Source organism: Archocentrus centrarchus, chromosome 16 (genome assembly GCF_007364275.1).
Source record: "Archocentrus centrarchus isolate MPI-CPG fArcCen1 chromosome 16, fArcCen1, whole genome shotgun sequence".
NCBI lineage: Eukaryota > Metazoa > Chordata > Actinopteri > Cichliformes > Cichlidae > Archocentrus > Archocentrus centrarchus.
Window position 1 is genome coordinate 17,816,553 of NC_044361.1, and position 21,953 is coordinate 17,838,505.

At 39.7% G+C, this 21,953-nt stretch overlaps 1 protein-coding gene across 2 annotated transcripts in view; it reads right to left on the bottom strand.

Annotated features, from left to right (window-relative positions):
• The window catches only part of LOC115793830 (transmembrane protein 65-like), a 39,564-nt gene that overhangs the window by 2,907 nt on the left and 14,704 nt on the right, over positions 1-21,953 (bottom strand). For both annotated transcript variants that reach the window (XM_030748968.1, XM_030748967.1), the window contains 5 exons: positions 16,490-16,534; positions 12,917-12,984; positions 10,981-11,035; positions 5,620-5,662; positions 57-162 (listed from right to left, as the gene is read on the bottom strand). In XM_030748968.1, coding sequence (XP_030604828.1) covers positions 57-162; positions 5,620-5,662; positions 10,981-11,035; positions 12,917-12,984; positions 16,490-16,534 — 317 coding nt within the window. The remainder of the gene's footprint in view (positions 1-56; positions 163-5,619; positions 5,663-10,980; positions 11,036-12,916; positions 12,985-16,489; positions 16,535-21,953) is intronic.

A 21,953-nucleotide genomic window follows, 5' to 3' on the forward strand; every position in this document is an offset into this window, starting at 1 on the left:
GCTGAGAGGGGAAGACCAAATTCTGGGTTAACAGCTGTAAGTTTTTCTATACCAACCGTGTGAGAGCTGACTCTGGTCTGCCACATATCGGCCTGTTTTGGGCTCAGATCAGGAATCTGCATTCCCAACCGAGACGCCAGAGCTTCTACATAACCTGCCAGACTGAGGAGAGGGAGAGACAGACAGAAGGGAAAAGAATAAAGTAGGAAGAGGCATAACATAGTTCAGCAAACTGCAGCAGCAGCATTATTCTACTGATAGAATGCTTTATATACAGTGCTGTGCAAAAGTCCTGAGCAACCCCTCATTTTTTAAATTTTTTTAATATTTTGCTGAAAATGGGAAATGGGTGCAGTGATTTATTGACAAACATGCAATTCTAAGGAGCTTGAAAGTGAAGATTTGCTATGACCACCTTTACTCTTCAACACAGCCTGAACTCTTACGCAGCTTTAATTTAAACAAGAAGCCCTCAAAGGTTGAGTTAGGTGCCTTTTTTTTTTTTTTTTTTTAAATGCTTAAATGACTCATAGATCAGTGTTAAGTGGCTTAACAAACAGATGACATTCCTATGAAAATGGCCAGACACAAAGAGTGGACTGAAAATGAATGAATGAAAAAACAGACAATGTCCAGAGAAAACTTCAGAAAGCCTGGAGAATTATTGCACACACCTATTCCAGCAGCAACATCAAAGATTTCCATCAAATCATTCTAAACAAATAAAGTCTGAATAGTAAAGTCTTGCGCTCATTAAAATGTTATTGTGAGAAAAAGAAAAATGATGTGAAATAAAAAGTCTCACTCAGTAAAATGTGGCGTACACAAACAAACATATCAAAATTGGTTTTGTTAAAGGCTTACGGCAATTTCTGTAATAGGTTAAATCTGCCGCTGTCTATTTGTGTTTGCATTGTTCCTGTTCACATAATGATCCCCCGCTGATATTTTTCTGCATTATATATCATAAGTCAATAAACCCACCCGCAGAATGATACTTTCCTACCCAGGGCAGCAACGCAAACAACAAGAGTTAGTGCTAATAATGACAAAATAAATCAGCAGATTAATGTTCCAATCTGCTTCTTGTCGCTGCCGTTCATAAACCCAGCAGGATGCCAAATCTCAGCTCCAACAACAGATGGAGTCAAAGAGGAAGCTTTCACCGTGTATAAATTAACTCCGCGCTTTACGTGAATTTATACAGATGACGGAGCAAAGATGGATTGCAGCAAATAAAGCGCGCTCTACTAGAAACTCACCAATCATGCAGACGTCTTTTTTTTTCTCCATAACTTCTAAGGTTTGTCTGACATAGGAAAATGAATATTGTATGAAGAACTATATGCCACTGGGAATAAACAAAAACAGCAATCTGTCATTAGTGTTCAGAGCCTCTACTGAGATACTCCTGATTGTGCTCAGGTGCCTCCTGTTTGCTTTAATTATGTCTCTAGAACTCAACTGGAGTCCCTTTGCCTGTTTGGGAAGCCACGCACTTGTTTCTACTCCGGCTAGAATCAAAGTTATAGCTTCTGAGGAAATATCTGGAGATAAATTGTGGCACATCATGCACCGAGGCAAAGGTGTATAAAGTGGTATCTAAAGTTTTGAGTGTTCCCAGAGAGACATTTGCCTCAATAGTTCAGGAATGAAAGACATTTGGAAACTGTGGGACTCTTTCTATAGTTGGCCATGCTGGAAATTGAGCAAGAAGGTCATTATTGTGCTCCAGTGAGCAGTTAGAGCCACTTTTGTGTAAAATGGACACGAGGTGACAGCCAGTCTGCCAAATGGCATTTAAGCAAAAAAAAAGAAGAAGATTATCTGGCAGAAGGAATAGTGGAGAAAGTGGACTAAGGTAACTGACATAAACACAATAACAGCATCCTGACCAGTCATGTGACCCTACATATGCCAAAAGCATGAAAATACGGTGCAGGTGAAGCAGTTTTGAATGTGAGGAAAGAAATTCAGGTTGATATTTGGATCCAGGACTGCTTCGCTCACTGGCACTAATGGAGCCTCAGTCGGCTGCACATGCAAATAAGCTGCAGCTGGAGCGGTTAGGGGAGCGATAATCTGCACATAGCATATCTGACAAAAAGGCAACCTGAGGAAACCTGCATGTGTGTTTAGAGGGGTGTACTTTTGGGCCCATCGCCTTTCAGGATCAGGCAGCAGAAGTAGTAGAAATAGAGTGTTTCAGGACTGATACTTATCATAACAGATGATGAGCTATTAAGCCAATAAAACCAAAATGATGAGGACAAAAATTAGATTTATTAGACAATATTTTTTCTTGCAGCATCTGAACTGGTTACACTGTAGCCATTAAGTCTCTGGTTTATGTTTTATATTTCAATTCTGCATTTAAAATGATTTTTAAATAACTGTCATAATCATTCGCAGCTTTTACATCAAATTCATCCTCTTGCAACAACAGAAGGCAAAATAAATCAGCTCTGCATCAAAAACAAAACACTGTAGCAATCGCAATACTGGAATGATGAAATTTACTGAAAGCAGAGATAGCTACTGTAAGGCCCGCGCTCATCCCCAAAACAACAGGCGGCATATTCACTGTACGTGAAGCAGGCTGAAACAGCAACTGGCTGCATCACAAATGACCAGAAAATCCCGTGAAACATTTTATAGTTTGGAAAATTACATCTGAAGGCACTAAAACCACACACACTCACACAGTTTCTCAGTTTGTGGAAAAAAATTTTGTGCAGTGTTAGCTTTAGTAGAGATGTGCATCAGAATTGTGGAAAAAGAGCAAGTATTAGGGGCCACACTAGATAAGCCTAGATTGATGAAATGTCACTATTGTTAGTCTGTGAAGTTCAAAAGGCATCAGTCACACAGTCATTCCCCTACTCTTTATAATGCAAGGTAATGGGATATAATCCAGATTATTCCAGAAGGAGTAAGGTGGAAATGCAGGCATGATACGCAGGGCGATACGTCTCCACTTTTTGTATTCCCTAAAGATCGCTAATGTGTGTTTCTTCGTCTGCCCTAAAAAGCCACTGATGCATTGCATTTGTAAGAAATTCATTCAACAGCTGAGGCCAAGCTGTGCAGAAGCATCGGTAAAAACTGTCTGAATGGTCAGAATGACTCATGAGCTAAATTATGGAGTACAGCGAGATTCAGATGGTTTCCTACATTTGTCAAAACACTTAAACACGCGTACGGAGGAAAATATTACAAACGTGGCCTAAGATGAACTCCTACACGATAAAATATGTATACACTGGCACATATGTGGATATGGTTGCACAGATTGTTCACCACAGGCCCAAACACAAAGAAAACACACACACACATGAAATTCTATACAAGTGAGTCAGTGTCTCTTAAATTAGGAAAATTCATGTCTGCTGTGTGCTGTTGTGTGCGGGTTTATGGATTTATTTGCACAAAGCACACCCACACACAATTTACAATCTCAGTGTGTTTGCTAAAATGCTGGCATGCATCCACAGAAACAGAAAACACCGGGGACAGGACAATTTATTTTTTATTTTAAGTAATTCTAACAACAACAACAGCAAAAAAGTTTTACGGACAAAAGGTACATTACACCCACATTAATCAGGAGAGAGGAACTCAGGTAAGGCAAAAAAAAGTTGCAGCCTGGGACGCTGTTGTTCACTGCACATCATAGCAGTTCAAAAGTCAGTTGTGACTAAATAAAACTTGAAGGCACTCTGACAACAATCTGAACATTTCAACAAAACTAAAAGAAGCTGCCGTTCACAGTAAGCTTATTAGCAGCATTTTACTCAGTCTCTAGTGCCTCTCATTTGGCTCATGTATGCAGGTGGATAATGAGTTCAGCTGAACATCCTCACATCCATGCTGCCTGGAAATGGGAAGCTTGATCTCGTTCCAGGTGAACTGACTGTGTTTCAAAGTGTGGATGTAATCCAAGCCACAAATAGAAAACCATATGCATATGTTTTTTTTTTGTTTTTTTTTAAAATTTAGGGACTTTGCCAACTGCTGTTAACCAAACAGTTTGAAATCCAACAGCAACATTTGCAATAAAGAGTCATTTGGGATCTCAGAGCCTGAGCTTACCTACAACCTCAGCAAGAAGTCCACCAAGTCTCTCAGCAGCCACTAAAGTGCCACTGGCTCCCAGTGTAATTTAAAGGTCTAGCATTATGTGTACACTAAAGCCTTTCCTATTTGCAGTGTACAAAATCTGTATCGCAAATGTTGCAGTGAAAATATCTTGTAGCTCCACTGAGACTCTGTAGCAGAGGAATGGCCTTCACACTCCTTGTCTCACCTTGATAAAGTGGCCACAGGGACTCCACTTTCCTCTTTGATTGAGTGCCAATCACAAACTCATTCACAGCAGCAAAACTGTGTGTGCCTACTGAGAGTGTTTACATGGACCACAAGACCTGGAGTAATGTGTCACAGGAAAAAAACACTGAAAAGGAAACAGCACGGTGTCTTCCACTGTATGGTCTGCATTCAAAAGAATGAGTGTAAATCCATTCTCAGTACATTCGCCTGACTATTAAAGTCCTCTCCCATCACTTTATTAAGTAAAAAGCATGGCTGAGCTCATGAAGCCAGTTTTTCATTATTCCATTATTTAACCTGGTAAAACCCCACTGAGATCCAGATCTCATTTTCAAGAGGGTTATTGTCCCTGTGGCCACAAGGAGGCGCTTAGGTAGATAACGGTCATGAATGAGCTGATGGAAAAATCCATGACACATGACCTTAAAGCACTGCTATATCATTATCCTGTTATTAAGGAAATCACATTAAATATTGTGCACCAATTCATCAGTCCTGGCAGTCAATGTTTGAATTAATCTTTACTTAATTTTATTCTTTTAATTTCAATTATGTAGGAAGGGAGAAAAAAAACTATTTGTGGTTTTTCTGAGAGAGGAAACAAAATAAAAATGAAGAAATTGCAGGAGGAAAACAAATGAATTAAAGCATGCATCAGGGATTTAAAAAAAAAATCTGTTTTAAGTGGGGGTTAAAAAAAATGTCACCTTCACATTTCATGTTTAATACAGGGTATAATGGCAGTTAAAACTATTATATTATGTGCACACATAAAAAAATATTCTTTTGTAAAGGATAAACTGTAAATCACCCTTAGAGTTCATAACTCCTGCTTACAGATCACAAAAAAATAATTTCTACTTCCCCATCTATAAACACCTAATTCAAACCTGTTTTAATCAAACTACACTCATAAGCCTAAATTAGGCTGGTGGTAACCTGGGCTAAATCCTATAAGTGATTAATACTGAGCAATTTATTGAGTTAGCCCTAAGGACAAAGAGGTGGTAATATGATGGCAATCCTTTATCTTCTTAAAGTAGCATGAATAATATGTTTATTATTATCTGTGTATATTTGTGTGGAAAACACTGTGTTGCTGTACTATCAGCTTAAGAAATCTTCCTTTCCTTTCCTTTCCTTTCCTTTCCTTTCCTTTCCTTTCCTTGTTTTAAATTGTAGTTGAACTGTTTGAATTTCCCTTTTAATTTCTGTATAGCAGTTACCCATAAGAATACATGTGTGTGTGCGCGCGTGTGTGTGTGTGTATTTCTGTGTTAAAAGTCTTACCCCAGCCCTGCCAGATCTGATACCAGGTTGCCAAGGGCAGCAGCTGTAGAGAATGTGAGAAGAAGAAGAAGAAGAGGCGTGGGTTACAGCGCGCGCTGGGAAATTGAGGTTTATGTTGAGGACAGACAAGAGACAGTTTGCCAGCATGAAGTTTGTACCTGGAAATGTCAAATTATCTTCCAGCTGATAGAGTGGCATCCATCATATAACAGGTTACTAAATTTAGCCTCTTCGATAACAGTATAGGTATAATACCCGTGGCTTGCAGTGAATGACAAAGAGAAAAAGGACAACCTGACATAAAGTGAGATAATAGTCTTTTTGGATGAAAATAAAAATGTACAGGAAAGAAAACGTGGTTAGATACACAAAGATCAGGGAATCAGAGAGTGGGTGAAGTCTAGTGTACTTCCCTAACATGGGGACGAGTGCTCTGGGTTCTAACATCTCTTGTCCCTTCTGACTGTAGTGACACACCCTTGTAAAAGACTGTATTGATGGTGAAGTAAATGAGCACTTCTGTTATCCCCGGGTCGTTCTCTACTTTCCTTACACTGCAGTACTTTAGTGGCCACTCTCCTTACCAAAAGAGAGCAAGCATTTATCAGCCATAGTATTTATCCAAATAATTATGGATTAATCCTTACAGCAATTTACAAATATAAAAGATGCACAGAGCAAATATGGGCCAGTATTTTCCCACAGGCCATGATGGATATCCCGAGTGCATTGCGGGCTCATCAAAGAGGCAGAGGCACTACAAAAGACCACAGTGCTGCTGTTTTGCTTCTTGTGCTGACGATTTCAGAGCGGCACATTTAGAAGAGGATAGGGGGATGCTGAAATCATTTCAGCGTCTGTATCCTTTGCTTGCGCTGTGTGTTACTGCAACAGCTGTGCCTAAAGACAGAAAATAAAGCCTGCGCTTTACTTCTGTTCTCTCAGTTGTCCATGACCCTGAGTGCTGAGTATTGCTGCTGCAGCGTTACAGAAACCCTCCAGAAAAAAAAAAAAAAAAAAAAACCACACACACACAAAGAGACAGTGTCATCACTGCCACAGCACAGTCATCATCTCTAGCAGGTCTTGAGCTTGTCCGTCTGATTTTTTGAGTGTAGTGATACACAAACATATACCACAAATAAAAGGGGCTGTTTCTTTAGCTGATTTAGGTGATGTGATGTTTAGTGTCCACTGTGTGGTTATTTAAAGGATGCTTTGTCTCAAAGCATGCGAGTGTACAGTGCTTCATACTTAAGGTTACTATTTTTAGTGTGCTCACACTGACAAGTACGGCTAGAGCATCTGGATGGTGTACTCATAATGGTCACAAAGCCGAGTGTGGAACGCTGCATCCTTTTCACACTCATTGACTTCTTGGCTATGCAGCAGAGGAAGAGGGAACACACAATGTACAAGTTAGCTGAAGGAGGATACACGCACACACGCACGCAAATGTGTTTGATTTGAGGTAATATGACCACGCCGCTTTAATGAACCTACACTCTGAAGACGATTAAAACAGATGTGATGCAATATCTCGCTCATGTTAAAGCACTGTACCTCCATACAGCCCTTGAAGAGACAGCAGTGATGGAGAGAGAGAGAGCCCAGCTTGAGACTTGATTATGAGGTCAAGCTACTCAAATGTAATTACGAGAAAAGGTTAGCGGTGCCTTTAATTTGCTATTTTCTCTGCCTCTTTGGGTCTGATCTGATGCACATCGACAGGTTGATGAGGAGGGCAGGCACGTGCGCCACAATCCAAGTGATTCTTGGTTCCAAACATATAAATTACCATGTAACTGATATTTCGACAACATTCTTCAAGTAGTAAAAGTTTTGGTTTTAAAAAGGGGATAAAATCAAAGACAGACAGAGTCAAATGACCAGAAAAAAGGGGGGTGGCTACAGACTTTATGGCTCAGTCAAATTAAAGTAAAAATAGGGTGGCATCAGTGGTGATTGCACTGAATTTTTCCACATTCAGCGACTGATTGCAAGTAGTTGGTATGACCGACTGGTTGCACAGAGGTTGAGCATTCAACACCTTCAAGCTCCGGACAAGCACTTTAGATTGCAATTGTTGTCTAATTTATAAACGCAGATTGCCAAGACATTGCAATCAATCTGTGTCAGTGTGCGCTGATGAGCACAATTTGTCTTTGATGCGTCTCTTTGGAATGGGGAACTCGACTCAGCTGATTGCGAGCTGGCGGTATTCTGGTTTTATTACTATATGAAAGTAACATTGCTGAGGGCCTATGTCATTTTGCAGTTAAATCACTGTCCTGCAGCAGCTGTGTCACCATTTCTGTTTCAAATCCATGAGATTCTGGCTGAATTCCTGTTTAATGTAAATTTCTTTGTATGTAGGTGGCAACAGATTTTTCGATTTTGCCTGTTTTATCACAGCTAATCGCTGATTTGACTGCATGTAATTACCAATGTGACCCCATTCAATAACAAACTGATGGCAACTGACCTGGTCCCAGTCTTCGAAGCAATCTTCAGACGCAACAAGATTGCAAGTTCATTGCAAACAGTCACAATAATTTTGGTCAAGTAGTCAAGTAGTGAATGTGTTTAGTATTTATTTGGATTACCACTTTGGGGTAAAAATAAAATTTAAAAAATACACCTCATCATATTTTTTGGGAACTTTCTAAAACAGTTTGTCTAATATTAGATAGAGCTGTCAGCTCGATGGAGCAGACAGATTCAAATGCCTGGAACCAGGCAAAAAAAAAAAAAAAAAAAAAAAAACTTTCTCCAACTGAAGCAAAGGCAGAGATACTGTCTGCATGTGAATTATTCACTGACGACTGCTGTTGGATAAATGGGGCATGAAACAATGTGAAGTTACAAATGGGAGACGGCAGAAACATTTTACCGGAGGCTCTCGCCTTTGTCTGTACTCCTCCTCTATACAGTCAGCCATATTGTACAGGTGTGCATGAACGAGCCTCACTGCAGTGACAAGAACACAAGTATTCCTACACTCAACAGTACACAGCCTTACATACTACTGTTTTCACTCAAAGCTGCCAATGTGTGTTTGCAAGGCTTCAAGTGTGCAAACTGAATCCTAAAAGGATTAAATGTGTCAGGAGGACAGTGGTTCCCAAACTGCAGGGCACCTCTGCAGGAAAAAAGTTTAGGACCCACTGAGTGGGAATAATGTGAGATGTTATTTAGCTCTTAAAAGTTAAAAAGGGGTTCTGAAAATAAAAATCAAGTCTAAATCAGTAGTCCTCAAACTTCTTCTGGCATGTCCCGCTTCAGAAAAAAGTTCACATCCCACAATTTTTAAAATGAGTAACAAAAAAAGCAAAAGAACAACATAATTTGTCCAAATAGTCACTCTCACTTTCTCTGCACATGATCAAACCATCTCAACCTTGCCTCTAACTCCGTCAGCAGACACTCATTTAGTTATTTTCCCTGAAACAAATAAATAAACAAACAAACATAAATATACCTTAGTTTCACTTCATGTTTTTGCCTGGTCGTCTGAGAGCCGCCAGTTTGAAAATGACTGGTGTAATCAATCAAATGTTCCAAACTGTGGGGACCTGAGACGGCTCATTCTTTGACTTCAGTCATTGTTAATTTGGAGTTGTAATCTTTCATAGATTTGTTCCTGTTTGGGGCTTTTCACATCATTAACGCTCTTTAACTGAAGTAATTAGAAAAGTCAGCAGTAGACGATTTATGCAGCTTCCATCCTCATCGAGCGAGCAGAGGCACTTTTGCCTCCTAGGATGTGATTTGTGGTCTTCACTACAGACTTGACATTAGTGCTAAATCACTCTGGACCAGGTTAGATAACTGCAGCCTTTTGGTTCACAGACCAGAGTGATAGAAAGTGGGTTAAGGCTGTGCTTGAGGAAAGAACAGAAGTTCTCAGTATTTCTTGTCTGCGAGTGGCTCTGTGGTGGATCTAGATTTTCTTTTCTAACTACTAATTTAAGGAGGGTATCTGCTACAGCTCCCTGTCAAACCTGGGCTAGAAAACCTCCCCACAGAGAGATAACAAGCTCTGCTGTCAAACTTCAGTGTCCTCTCTAAAAATGAATTTTGCACATTCTGCCTGATAACCTTCTCTCTGCAAGTCCTACCATGCCTGAAATTGCTTTAATCAAAATTCCAATCATCCATTCGCTGGGAAAAAAAAATGAACAAATGGAGATTTTTTTTTTTTTAACTGAAACCTGGCTTTGGCTAGAAATATACGGGGAAATGTTTGAAGTGAAAATTCAAATGACTCTTCTCTACAGTATATCCCTTATAGATCTATTTAACAGGAAAAGGTAAAGTCTTTCACATCCGTCCAGGTGAAGGGGAATTTAAAAAGAACCCTGGTCTTCTACCCCCTCTGCTCTGGGGTGAAACAGCAGCAGTAGCACTTCAAAGTCTTTCAGACAGATCAGGTTACCCAGTCTGCTGGACGTTTAAAAGCTTGAGCTCAAGAGAAAGAACTGCCATCACTGCCAACAGCTGAAAGGGAAATGCCCACTGCTGTTCAACTCCGCTTCCTTTTATTCTGGGCATGATTAACGACAAACTAAAGGACACTCTCTTTCACTGAGCTTAACAAAACACTAAATCTGAAACGCTGAGTGAGATGGTCGCACAAAACTAACCATTTGCTCATTGCTATGTGTTCATTCTCAGAGCGACGTACGGGTCTCTTCTAGATACAGTGAACAGGGGCAAGTGATAAAAATTCAAATGTGCATCATTGAGAGGATATTATAATATCCATTCAATGTGCTAATGATCAGCATTAACATATTCATGAAGTTTTTATTATCGCAGCCAGCCTCCTGTCCTTCTTTAATCTGACCTCACCTTATAATTATTTTAAAACAGCATCACAATTCTTTTATTAGGTTTCATTATGACACAGTTCCACTCTGTCAACACTTAATCTGAAAGCGCCCGTTCTTCCATTTGGAGAGCCGGGAGTCCACTGTGATTTAGCACGTCGTCACATGATGGCAGCTGTACATGAGCTGAGTCTAAGTTGCTACTGTCAAATTTTCTCTTTTCCTAAATCTGATCAAATTTAAGAATAAGTGACTGATTTAAAATACTGCTTTTCTGCATACAAACATACAGGAAACCAAATGTGACGTACATGCAAACTCAAAGTGGAAAAACAAATGTGAGGAAGTCTAGCACACATTTCTCAGCATGTTTACAGAAAAAAGTGTTGCACTGTTAACACATGGGCGACTCCCTTCTTTAGCTGTTTAAAGCATTTGACATAATTCAGGTAATTAATGCTATGAAAAGACAAAACACAAAAAACAAAATAAAGATTTAAGTTGCATTAAGAATATGAGATTCTCTGACCTGCCATAGTTGAAATGCCGAGAACCACGCCGATTGATAACTCAATCTGTGTGCCCTGAAAAAAAAAAACAGGAGAACACAGAGATGACAGAAGTTAATTTATACAAAGGGAAAGCTCAGTGAACACTGTTGTAAGCAACTCTTTGGGACTCAACTCATTGTATTCCGGTTATATCCCTATATAAAAGCAAGGTTGCTGAGCGCCTATGACATTTTGCATATGGATTACAAGTAATTGCCAAATTGACTCCACTCAGAAAGACTATGATTTATTTTCAAAGCAACCATTTCAAACGCAATTAAATTGCAAATTAAATGCACACAGTCTCCGGTCACTGTTTTCCCTAGTGTGACTGTAGCATAACTCAAAGCTCAGTGCAAAGCTTCTTACCTTGCAGAACCCATGGTCAAAACTTAATCTATATACAGTACCAGTCAAAAGTTTGGACACACCTTCTAATTCAGTGGTTTTTCATGATTTAAAAATTGTCTGCAGTGTAGATCAATAGTAATGTCATCCAAACTATGAAGAAATACATATGGAATTATTTAGTAAAAAAAAAAAAGCGTTAAACAAACCAGAATATGTTTAATATTTTAGTTTCTTCAAAGTAGGCATCTCTTTCTTAGATGATAGCTTTGCACATCTTGATATTTTCTCAGTCAGCTTTATGAGGCAGTCACCTGGAATGGCTTTCAGTTAACAGCTGTGCCTGTCAAGAGTTAATTCTTTGAATTTTTTGCCCTCTTAATGTGTTTGAGACCATCAGTTGTGTTGTGAAGGGACAGAGTTGGTATACAGTTAATATCCCTATTTGAGTAATATTATGGAGAACTACTCAACTAAGTAAAGAAAAACAATAGTTCATCATTACTTTAAGAAACGGAGGTCAGTCAATCTGAAAAATTTCAAGAAGTATCCTCAAGTGCAGTCGCAAAGACCATCAAACGTTATAATGAAACTGGCTCTCATCAGGACCGCCCCAGGAACAGAAGACCAAGAGTTTCCTCTGCTGCACAGGATAAGTTTATCAGAGTTACCAGCCTCAGAAACCACAAGTTAACAGCACCCCAGATAAGAGCCCACCTAAATGCTTCACAGAGTTCAAGTAACACACACATCTCAACATCAACTGTTCAGAGAAGACTGTGTGAATCTGGACTTTATGGTTGAATTGCTGCAAAGAAGCCACTTCTAAGGAAGAGCAACAAGAGAAAAAGAATGGCTTGGGCCAAGGAACACAAGGAACGGACATCAGACCAGTGGAAATCTGTCCTTTGGTCTGATGAGTCCAAATTTGAGATTTTTTTTTTTACCTGGCCTCCACAATCACCTGATCTAAAGCCAATTGGGATCAAGTGCTCAGCACCTCTGGGAACTCCTTCAAGACTGTTGGAAAACCATTTCAGGTGATTACCTCATAAAGGTGATTGAGAAAATGAGTGTGCAAAGCTGTAATCAAAGCAAGAAGTGCCTACTCTGAAGAATCTAGAATCTAAAACATATCTTGGTTTGTTAAACACTTTTAAGTTTACTATATGATTCCTTATGTGTTCCTTCATAGACTGGATGACTTCACTGTTAATTTACAATGTGAAAATAAATAAATAAGAACATTAAATGAGAAGGTGTGTCCAAACGTTTGACTGGTACTGAATATAGTATAACCTCTAAATCACTTTTTCATAATTCAGCAGAAGCTCTGAGTCTCTCAGTTTGTGGTTTCCTTTAGAGCAGAAACTTTTTATTCCATCTGAAATGGAAAGTAACCTGTGATCTTCAGGTTGTGCTACTGTAGCTACCTCCAGAGACTGACACTAAAAGAATAGTGCCAGCTCTGAAAGATGAATATGAATTGCATTATATTATATTATATATAGTACCAGTCAAAGGTTTGGATACACTCACCCACATACATATGAAACTGACACTTACAGCAACAATCATGATGCAGTTGTCCAGGAACCCAAATCCAACAAAAGGGAGTGCATTGTGCAGCAGAACTGGAAAGTAAACACAACAACTCACTATCAGACACATAATACTAGACTTAGCATGGATAAAGAATAACACATCAACCATAGGAGTGTTTTAGAACAGAACTGTAACAGATATGACAACATCAGACACCTGTGTGCTGGTGAGTAAACAAACCCTGTAAATCAGTATCAGGTAATGCATTAGTGCATGCTCATAATGCGGTCTAGGGTAAGTTCTCTCAGCTTATTTCTTAAGCACCGCCATGGCCGCTGACAAAATGTAGACAGCTCGCAATCCAGCAGGTGAACACTTGTCTCTCAGTAAAATGGAATGGATTTTTTTTTATGATAAAAAAAGTAAACAGCATCATAAATATCAAGAAAATCTACTTCCAGCAGTGCGTATGTGTATATTACAGACAGCCTGATGTACTGTTGGTGCTATCAAAGCAAATTTTAAAATGTCACGCACCAGCCCGGCAAAGTTTATTCAAGCTTAAGTTCAAGTGAAGTTCAGTCTAGTTTAAGTAACAGATGTGCAGAAAAGTTTTTGCTTGAACCCTAATCACTGCAATCCCCGTCTTCTCTACGGCTCTTGTTGTGCCGCAGAGCTCCTTCAGCAAATAGCGAGCACTTTCAATCTTGCTGTGAGAGTCTGAGCACAATACGAAAAACACCTACTCACTCGACACTTAAACACAGGCTAATGCTCTACCAGAGGCAACCCTGACCTTCAAACGTACGCTGAAATAGGACAAAGAGAGCACTAAATCATAGTGTTTAAGGTTCCCGGTGTTAGATTTGAGTTGATTCCCTGCAGAAACAAACTGGAGCTCGGGTGTGAAATTAAACAGCTCCTCTTAACAGCAGTAAGTGAGGTCAGTCAGGGAAGCTTGACTGAATGATTCGGTAAATCATTTGCCTGTCATCTCTCGAACATGTTTTCAAATGCAGATGCTCCTGAATCACTTTTTCATTTTAACCTCAGAAAATTACATCAGAATGAAGCCGTCCTTACAGATTTAAAAACAGTGAACACGTGGATACCCTAAATTTGAATTTCACAGCAAGTAGCCCTTATCTTAACTGGACTCAGCTGTCTCAGGATTCTGTTCTGCACACTGGAGGATAAAACATCCTTTGAGTTTTAACTAAATATAAAAAAAAAAAGAGAGAGACCTCTGGCTATGTTAGTTCAAATTATATCATTTTTGGAACAGTTTTCACAGTCAGTGTGGAAATTTCAATTAGGAAGTTTGAGGACATCAGGGCTCCCGTTTCCTTACTGATGTTGGTTAACTTAAAACCCTTCCTCCAGTCTCAGCCCAAACTTTGCTTCCTACAGGCAGAGGCAGAGGTCTGGACTCTGTTTTATCTGGTTCCTTTAATGTTTTCCTGAGCTCATCACAAAAAAGAACTTTGTGCTCTCCGTCGTGAAATATTAAAGATATTACAGGCATTTTTTGTAGACTTCATTCCTCAGGTGGGCCCCCATCCCCTCAGCTTGCCCTAACAGGAGCTGAAGGATTTCATCCCTCAGACAGATGCAGTGTTTTTTTTCATGATATTTAGGTCACGGCTCCATTTCTCACATACTCAACACATCTGTTCTTACAGTAATTCTTTTCTTTTCCCAAGGAAGTCGTCAACAACTCCCGTAAATCCCGGTGGGAAAAAAGTGAGGCAACAACAGAACACACGACAAAAAGACTTGCTGCGCTGATGGAAATCATGATCACAAACGTGTGCGACACTATTGCTTCGATGGCACCAGGCTGAGTCAATGTTTCACTTGAAGTTTGTCTCTTCTGTGTCAGGCAGAGAACACAGCACAAAAAGACAAACGCTCTGCTCCAGCCGAGACAAAATATTTCCCCCCATAAAGTCTGTGTTGCGACAAAAATCTCTTTGTTAAATATTACGCAAAAAGACAAGCAGAAGATGATATGAACTACAGTAGGTTAAGAGCAGGCTTCCAAACCTTCGAGCAACCAGAAGTGATGAGAGAAAGCTGAACTCGTGAGATCCCTAACGGGGAGAAAAATGCCCACACGTGCACTGATTTGCACACGTGCAGTTAGATTACATCCTTTCTGTGTGAGTATGAGAAAAATTTGGCTAATTTGGGTTTATTTCAAAATAAAGGTTTTTTTTTGTTATTTACTCCACAAAATGTGTGGTTCAAGTGTTTTCTAATACAAACCCTCTTGTGGGCAGGTGCTGACTAGTTTAACACAAGATGACCGAGGATGGAATAAAAGACAACAGTGGCAACAGAAAACAATTCTTCATATACAAATTCACTATCCAACCATCCATTTTCTTAACCACTTATCCAATTCAGGGATAGTGAGGGGGCGAGGATGGGGGCTGGAGCCTATCCTAGCTGTTGCTGGGTGAGAGAACCTGCTGGACAGGTTACCAGCCTATAACCATTCACGCTCACATTCCCACCTACGCCTGATTTAGAATTACCAGTTAACCTAACATGCGTGTCTTTGGACTGTGGGAGGAAGCCGGAGTACCCGGAGAGAACCCGTGCAGGCACACGGAGAACATGCAAACTCCACCCAGCCATCTGGTAGATTTGAACCCAGGACATTCTTGTTGTGAGGGGATAGCACTAACCAGCGCACCATTGTATAATAAAAATAACACTTTAAAAATGTACTTTTACCTGCCTACACAATAGTTTTGCATAGGCCATTATTAAGTGGGCTTTCTCAAGAATCCCGACTAGAAAGAAACACTGATACAAAGGTAGATAAGGATGAAATAGCTCTTCCTCCACCTTGAACAAATGTTTTTCCAAGAACATGGTCTATATGTGGCAGAAATCCAGTGGAATTTTCTACTATTATTTATTAGAGAATGCCTGAATAAAAACCACTTTAAAAAAGATTTTAGTAAGTCAATGGGCTTAGGATAACAGTTCCACAAGTATTGTTCGCTGTGTCTCGGCAGATTGTCATTATGGATATTAGTTGTAGGTTTTCCCATACCTGTTTAACTGATGGTCTATTTTTTTGTTTTATGTTCATGCCTACAGTCTTATTTTCTATGTGCTTCTGATGGCTTCACACCTTTGCTGCAGCAGTGTTTATTCAGAGGAGCTATTACATTAGTAAGTGCTAATGGGGATTTAAATATCAGTCATGTGGTCAAGCATGATGGAACAGCTAAATATTAAGTCCTTCACACCCCAGATTCAGAGTCTGTTTTCCTCCTGTATTCCTTCGCTTGTCTGAGACATCAAATCTATTAGGTCCATATACACGACAGCATTTCCTTTCCTTTGGGCAGACCATGGAAACAACGCATTAGCAATGAGCCATTAGTTAAACTGGTCTTCATTAACCTTCCCAGCCTGATTGACTGTTAAACGAAGCATGTCAATCTAGCCGTCATCCTACAAGATTAGTGAGCAATTTATTTTAAGTACTCATCTTATAAAATGAAAAGGATAAAATATACAGAGGAACACATTAAAGGAGTTATTATATCTAACAAGAGCAAATCGACTTCTTACCATATCTTAACTGTGCTGCAGTGGGTGGTGCAATTTCCAACTGCCCTGGAAAAAGAAGAAAACAAATATTTTAAGAAAAAAATTCTCTGGAGAGGAAAGGTCAGCATAATTGTGAGACACTTCTTAAATGGCGAAATTTCTGGGCAGGAATTTCTGGGCAGAGAGAGAGAAAAAAAGTGGGCAAGAAAGAAACAGGACATGAGAGAAACAAGTGGAGAAGAGAAGCAAACCACATCTCCCTCAATTCCACTTCACCTGAGAAAGATGGGAATAACAATAACTTTATTTTTGCAGCCCTTCTTTAAAAACACACTGTTACAAAGTGCTTCACAGTCAGCGCACATGTTCCAGCATACAGACACAGAAACATACAGTCTTAGGGTCATACCTGCACACAAACTTTCACAAGTCCAAAAATGCTACCTATAAATCCTATACCTATAACCTATAAAAATTGGGTTTCAGCAGTTGTTTAAAACAAACCACAGACAGAGCTGAGGAAGGCGTGATGTCATCTGGTTTTAAAATAAGGGCATGGAACAGTTAAAAGACCCTGATAACATAATCGGAAGGGCCAAACACTGGAATAAGGTCTGAGTAGCTCTGCTGTATACTCTCTATATGCTGGCCATGTAGGGCTTTATGTTATTAATACGATTTTAAAGTGGAGTTTGAATTTCACTGGAAGCCAGTGAAGGAAAGCAGGGATAGGGGTGATGTGATTTTGTAAGCAGCTGCTTACAAAATGAGGGTTAAAGTGATGTCGAAAAATAACAACTGTTGCCAGACAAGCTTGTGAGGAGACCTGCCAGCAAGCTGATTATATGTGGTGCCAAACAAGTGCAGAGGAGACCCGAAGATTCAAATATCTGACACACAGGATGAAAATAAAAAGTTTACTGAGATTTTATTAAACTTCTTTGATGCAGTGCCAGCAAAGTTAATAGAAACTGAACTTAATGAGATGTAAACTCTGAGAGTCTGGATTGTAGAGTAAAATAAGTGTCAGACTATATGCCACATTTACTCAACAGTCACTGAACTGTGATATAACACAAGGACCTGCTGTAGAGAAAGACATAATTAAATTGGTTTTAAGGCTAAAGACAAAAGACAAGATCACTTCCTTTGCGGGTTCAGTGCAATTGGATTTATTGCCATGAGGTCAGTGGAAATGTTAGTCCACATAATGAAGTCTGCTCCATCATTTTCAGGTGTTATTGCACCACTGCAGGGTAAACCAGGCTGGAACAGGTTTTGATTATCAGTGGTGAAGGCGACTAAACTTCCAACAGACACACACGGACACGCTCCCGCATTTCCTCCTTGCACCGCTTCCATGAATTTTGGTACAAGCTCTTAAAAGCAAATACTTAAAAATCTAAAATTATTACAGCCAAGTACTGATTCTGGGAAATGACAGGCCATTTTATTAATGTCTGTTTTTAAAGAAAACACACACACACACACACACACACACACACACACACACACACACACACACACACCGCCTCCTTTGTACTTCCTGCTTTCTTCTCAGGGCTCAGTGTGACATTACGAGCTGTACAGTCTTCAGTTTAACTCCCGGCTCATGCAGCTCACACAACAGAACACAATTGTTTTTTTCTGTCTTTCACTGGCACAGCAGAAATGCTGCTGACACCTTCAGTACACAGACACCAACACAGAGTATGCTCATCATCAAAGCTCATGCACAGACACACACAGATCTGTCAGTGCCTCCAACTTGTGCATAATGAAATCTTATTCATTACCAACTCCTTATTACCTCATTTCCCAGGTTTCTGCAAAATCTATTTACCTCCACAGGCATAAACTGCCCCACTAAAAGACAGGAGCAGACTGGCAGAGATGTTATGTTCCACAAAGGATAGGTTACTTCCTACTGGAAACCACTTTTCTTTCTATTTATCACTCATCTAGGGGCTGCTTCAGGATTTAATTTAAGGCTATTCAATGGTCCTGCTGTGGTTGTCAGTGAGCCAATAACCATTCAACCTTACAAGTTTTTCAGTGAAGCCTTAAGGCAATGGAAATTAAATAACTTGTCAATCATCATGTTGACAGTAAACAAAGAGGGATCATTATTTCAATAATATAACCCCACTTTTTTCATATGTCCAAGCAGTGTTTAACACCATCTTATGAACAAAAACATTAGAAATTAATTTCACATCAAAACTCTTTTACTCTTTAAACATTTTATAATAAGTTACCTATGAGGAAGTAAGGGGAAAAGTCATGAAACTCTGTTCCCAAGCAGTGTCAGATGGATGAATCACACATAAATCAAACTTGTGAAGGTCAGCTGAATCAGTCATCAGCTGACGCCGGAGGAGCGGTGTCAGATCATGTGCTGTGAAGGGCTCAGATTACATTCAGCATGGCTCTGTCTCAGTTTTCCCTCTCTCTCTTTTGGCCGTTGGTGGTGTTTTTTTGGCAACATCTCAAACCAAGAAATAAATAAATAAATAAAAGTAATTAAATAAAAATTATCAGTTTACTTCTAAACAGAGATTGATCTTAGGAATATTTGGATAAACCCTCATAGGATCGACATATTTATGATCCTTTTTATAATCACTACATTCAATTCCTCCAGGATTATTTAATTGCTTTATACATTATACATAAGCAAAAGGAGGAGCTGACTCCAGCATTTTTCTGATACTGCAGGACTTGTGGGGACCAATCAGAAACTGATACACTGGGCATGACTTTTAGACTCATCTGCTCTCTATTGAATGAGAAGTGGTGCTCTAACAACTTAAAAATAGTTTTGTATCAGGGGTTACTTTGTAAGAAGTACACTATATTGATAAAAGTATTCAGTAACTCATCCAAATCTTTGAATTCAGGTGTTCCAATCACTTCCATGGCCACAGGTGTATAAAACCAAGCACCTAGATATGCAGACTGCTTCTGCTTCTGCTTTGTGAAAGAATGGGTCGCTCTCAGGATACAACCTGTGCAACAACTCATGAAATTTCCTCACTACTAAATATTCCACAGTTAACTGTTAGTGATGATATAACACAGTGGAAGAGATTGGGAATGACAGCAACTTGGCCAGGAAGTGGTAGGCCACGTAAATTGATAGAGCCGGGTCAGCGGATGCTGAGGAGCATAGTGTGCAGAGGTCATCAACTTTCTGAGGTCAATGACTGCAGACCTCCAAACTTAATGTGGCCTTCAGATTAGCTCAAGAACAGTGTGTAGAGAGCTTCATGGAATGGGTTTCCATGGCCAAGCAGCTGCATCCAAGCCTTACATCACTAAGCACAATGCAAAGTGTTGGATACATTGGTGTAAAGCACGCCACCACTGGAAGCGAGAGCAGTGGAGACGTGTTCTCTGGAGTACCAAATCATGCTTCTCCGTCTGACAATCTGGTGGATGAGTCTGGGTTTGGTGGGTGCCAGAGAACGGTACTAGTCTGACTGCATTGTGTCAAGTGTAAAGTTTAGTGGAGAGGGGATTATGGTTGTTCTTCAGGAGTTGGGCTCGGCCCCTTAGTTCCAGTGAAAGGAACTCTTAATGCTTCAGCACACCAAGACATTTCAGAAAGGGTGGGCTGATATATTAAACCCTATGGACTAAGAATGGGATGTCACTCAAGTTCATGTGTGTATGAAGGCAAATGAGCAAATACTTTATAGTGTGATACAATATAGTGTGATGTGTTAAATTAAAAGAAGCAAGTGTAAAAAATTGTTACAAAGCATGCATTCAAATTTCATTTTCATTAGCATCAAAATATTAGTATCAAGATATGCTTAAAGTGCCTAAAGGCAAATTACTACACAAAATGATCCATTTCAGAAATACATGTGACCACTGGATTGCAATTATCGATTCATTAACGTGTGCATCACTTTTATTTAGTTTAATAATTATACAGTACCAGTCAAACGTTTGGACACACTTGCCCATTCATATGGGCAAGTGTGAAGTGACTGGCCTGTGCCAGCCCTTTAAACACACCCTTGGAAACCCTGCTTACTTCTATGGTGTGTTTTGAGAGGGAAGCCAGAATTTCTGAGTTCCCAGCTGGAATTTCCAACTGGAACGTCCCCACCAGCCCCACCAACCCGAACTTAACCTTCCAAGAAGGCAGCAGTGCACATAAACAGTAGTAAGAATTCATAAAGGAACAAGCAGTTTTTACAAAGGGTTGAGATTTTGTGCGAAGACTGTACAACAGGGTTAAATGATTTAATGAATGTAAAGCTCATTAACTTCTGCCGTTGCAGGTATCATCCTGGATTCCACAAAATTAAAATTCAATGTTTCTGGCTCAACCCTATTCCAGAAGGCAGAATGTTCTCACACACACACACACACACACACACACACACACACACACACACACACACACAGAGCAGCAATACATCATTTCAGCTCAAATCAGTATCCTGTACCTGCTGCATTTTCCCATCACTCTAAAATGAATGATGCCAAATGAAAATGCAGCTGAGTCACTACACATCAGCAGTCATATGAAAAAGAAATAAACATTAAAGAGATACAGATTCCCACAATGATTTCTCGTGCAGCCATTTATTACATGTTGATAGCTGACACGGCTGTCTGTTGCCCCCAGAGCTCTTCTGTATTGATTGCATAGAGCCTCAAATCCCCCGGGGCTGTTGTCTTGAGAAAGTTTCGCTCCTAAAGATAATAGGTGTGGAAACACTGAATGGGCCATGATAAGCCGCCAACTATGAGTATGATTAAATACTCCTCCTAATGCAGAATCAGCTGCATCTGATAAAGACTGTTTACACATAAACAGAAAGCATATATCACCATGCTGGTCACAGATGCAGCTGTTTGCAAGATCAGGTATAACACCTGTGTCATGCATTTTCTATTCTCTGTCTACAGTATTTGTATGTCTCAAAAAGATCAACATAAAAATCTTTAGTTTGATGAAAGGTAAACTCTCGTTACCAATTCTGATGACACTTCCTGTAGCTGCTAAATCTAATTTTAAAAAGCCAGTATACAAGTGGCATTTTGGTTTACCCCCCCAGATTATGTGCTTTACTTTGCCATGTTATTCCTATGCGAGATGCTTCTTTTGCTGTGATCCCTTTAAAATGAGAGAGAAACTCAGAGTGTGCTGTCTTTGTCTTTGTTTTGCCTTGACAGACGGCCAGACTCTCTTGGTGCTGGTACAGCATGAAACCAAAGTGTGAAGAGTTTTGTTTTGTAAATGGGAGATAAGTATGAAGAAAAGCAAAGGCCAAGTCCCCCCCCAGCAAAAATCAGGATGAATAAATGTCTGTCAGTCCATTTTGAATGGCGTTTGCCTCAGTAAAAATGATAATAAATACAGGCTGTGACTTTTCTGCAAATTCAGGCTTTAGTGTGAGAGAGGCAAAACAAGAACTTTTGCAAGGTCATTTCTGCATACGGCAGTTCAATGCAGTGTGTGTGT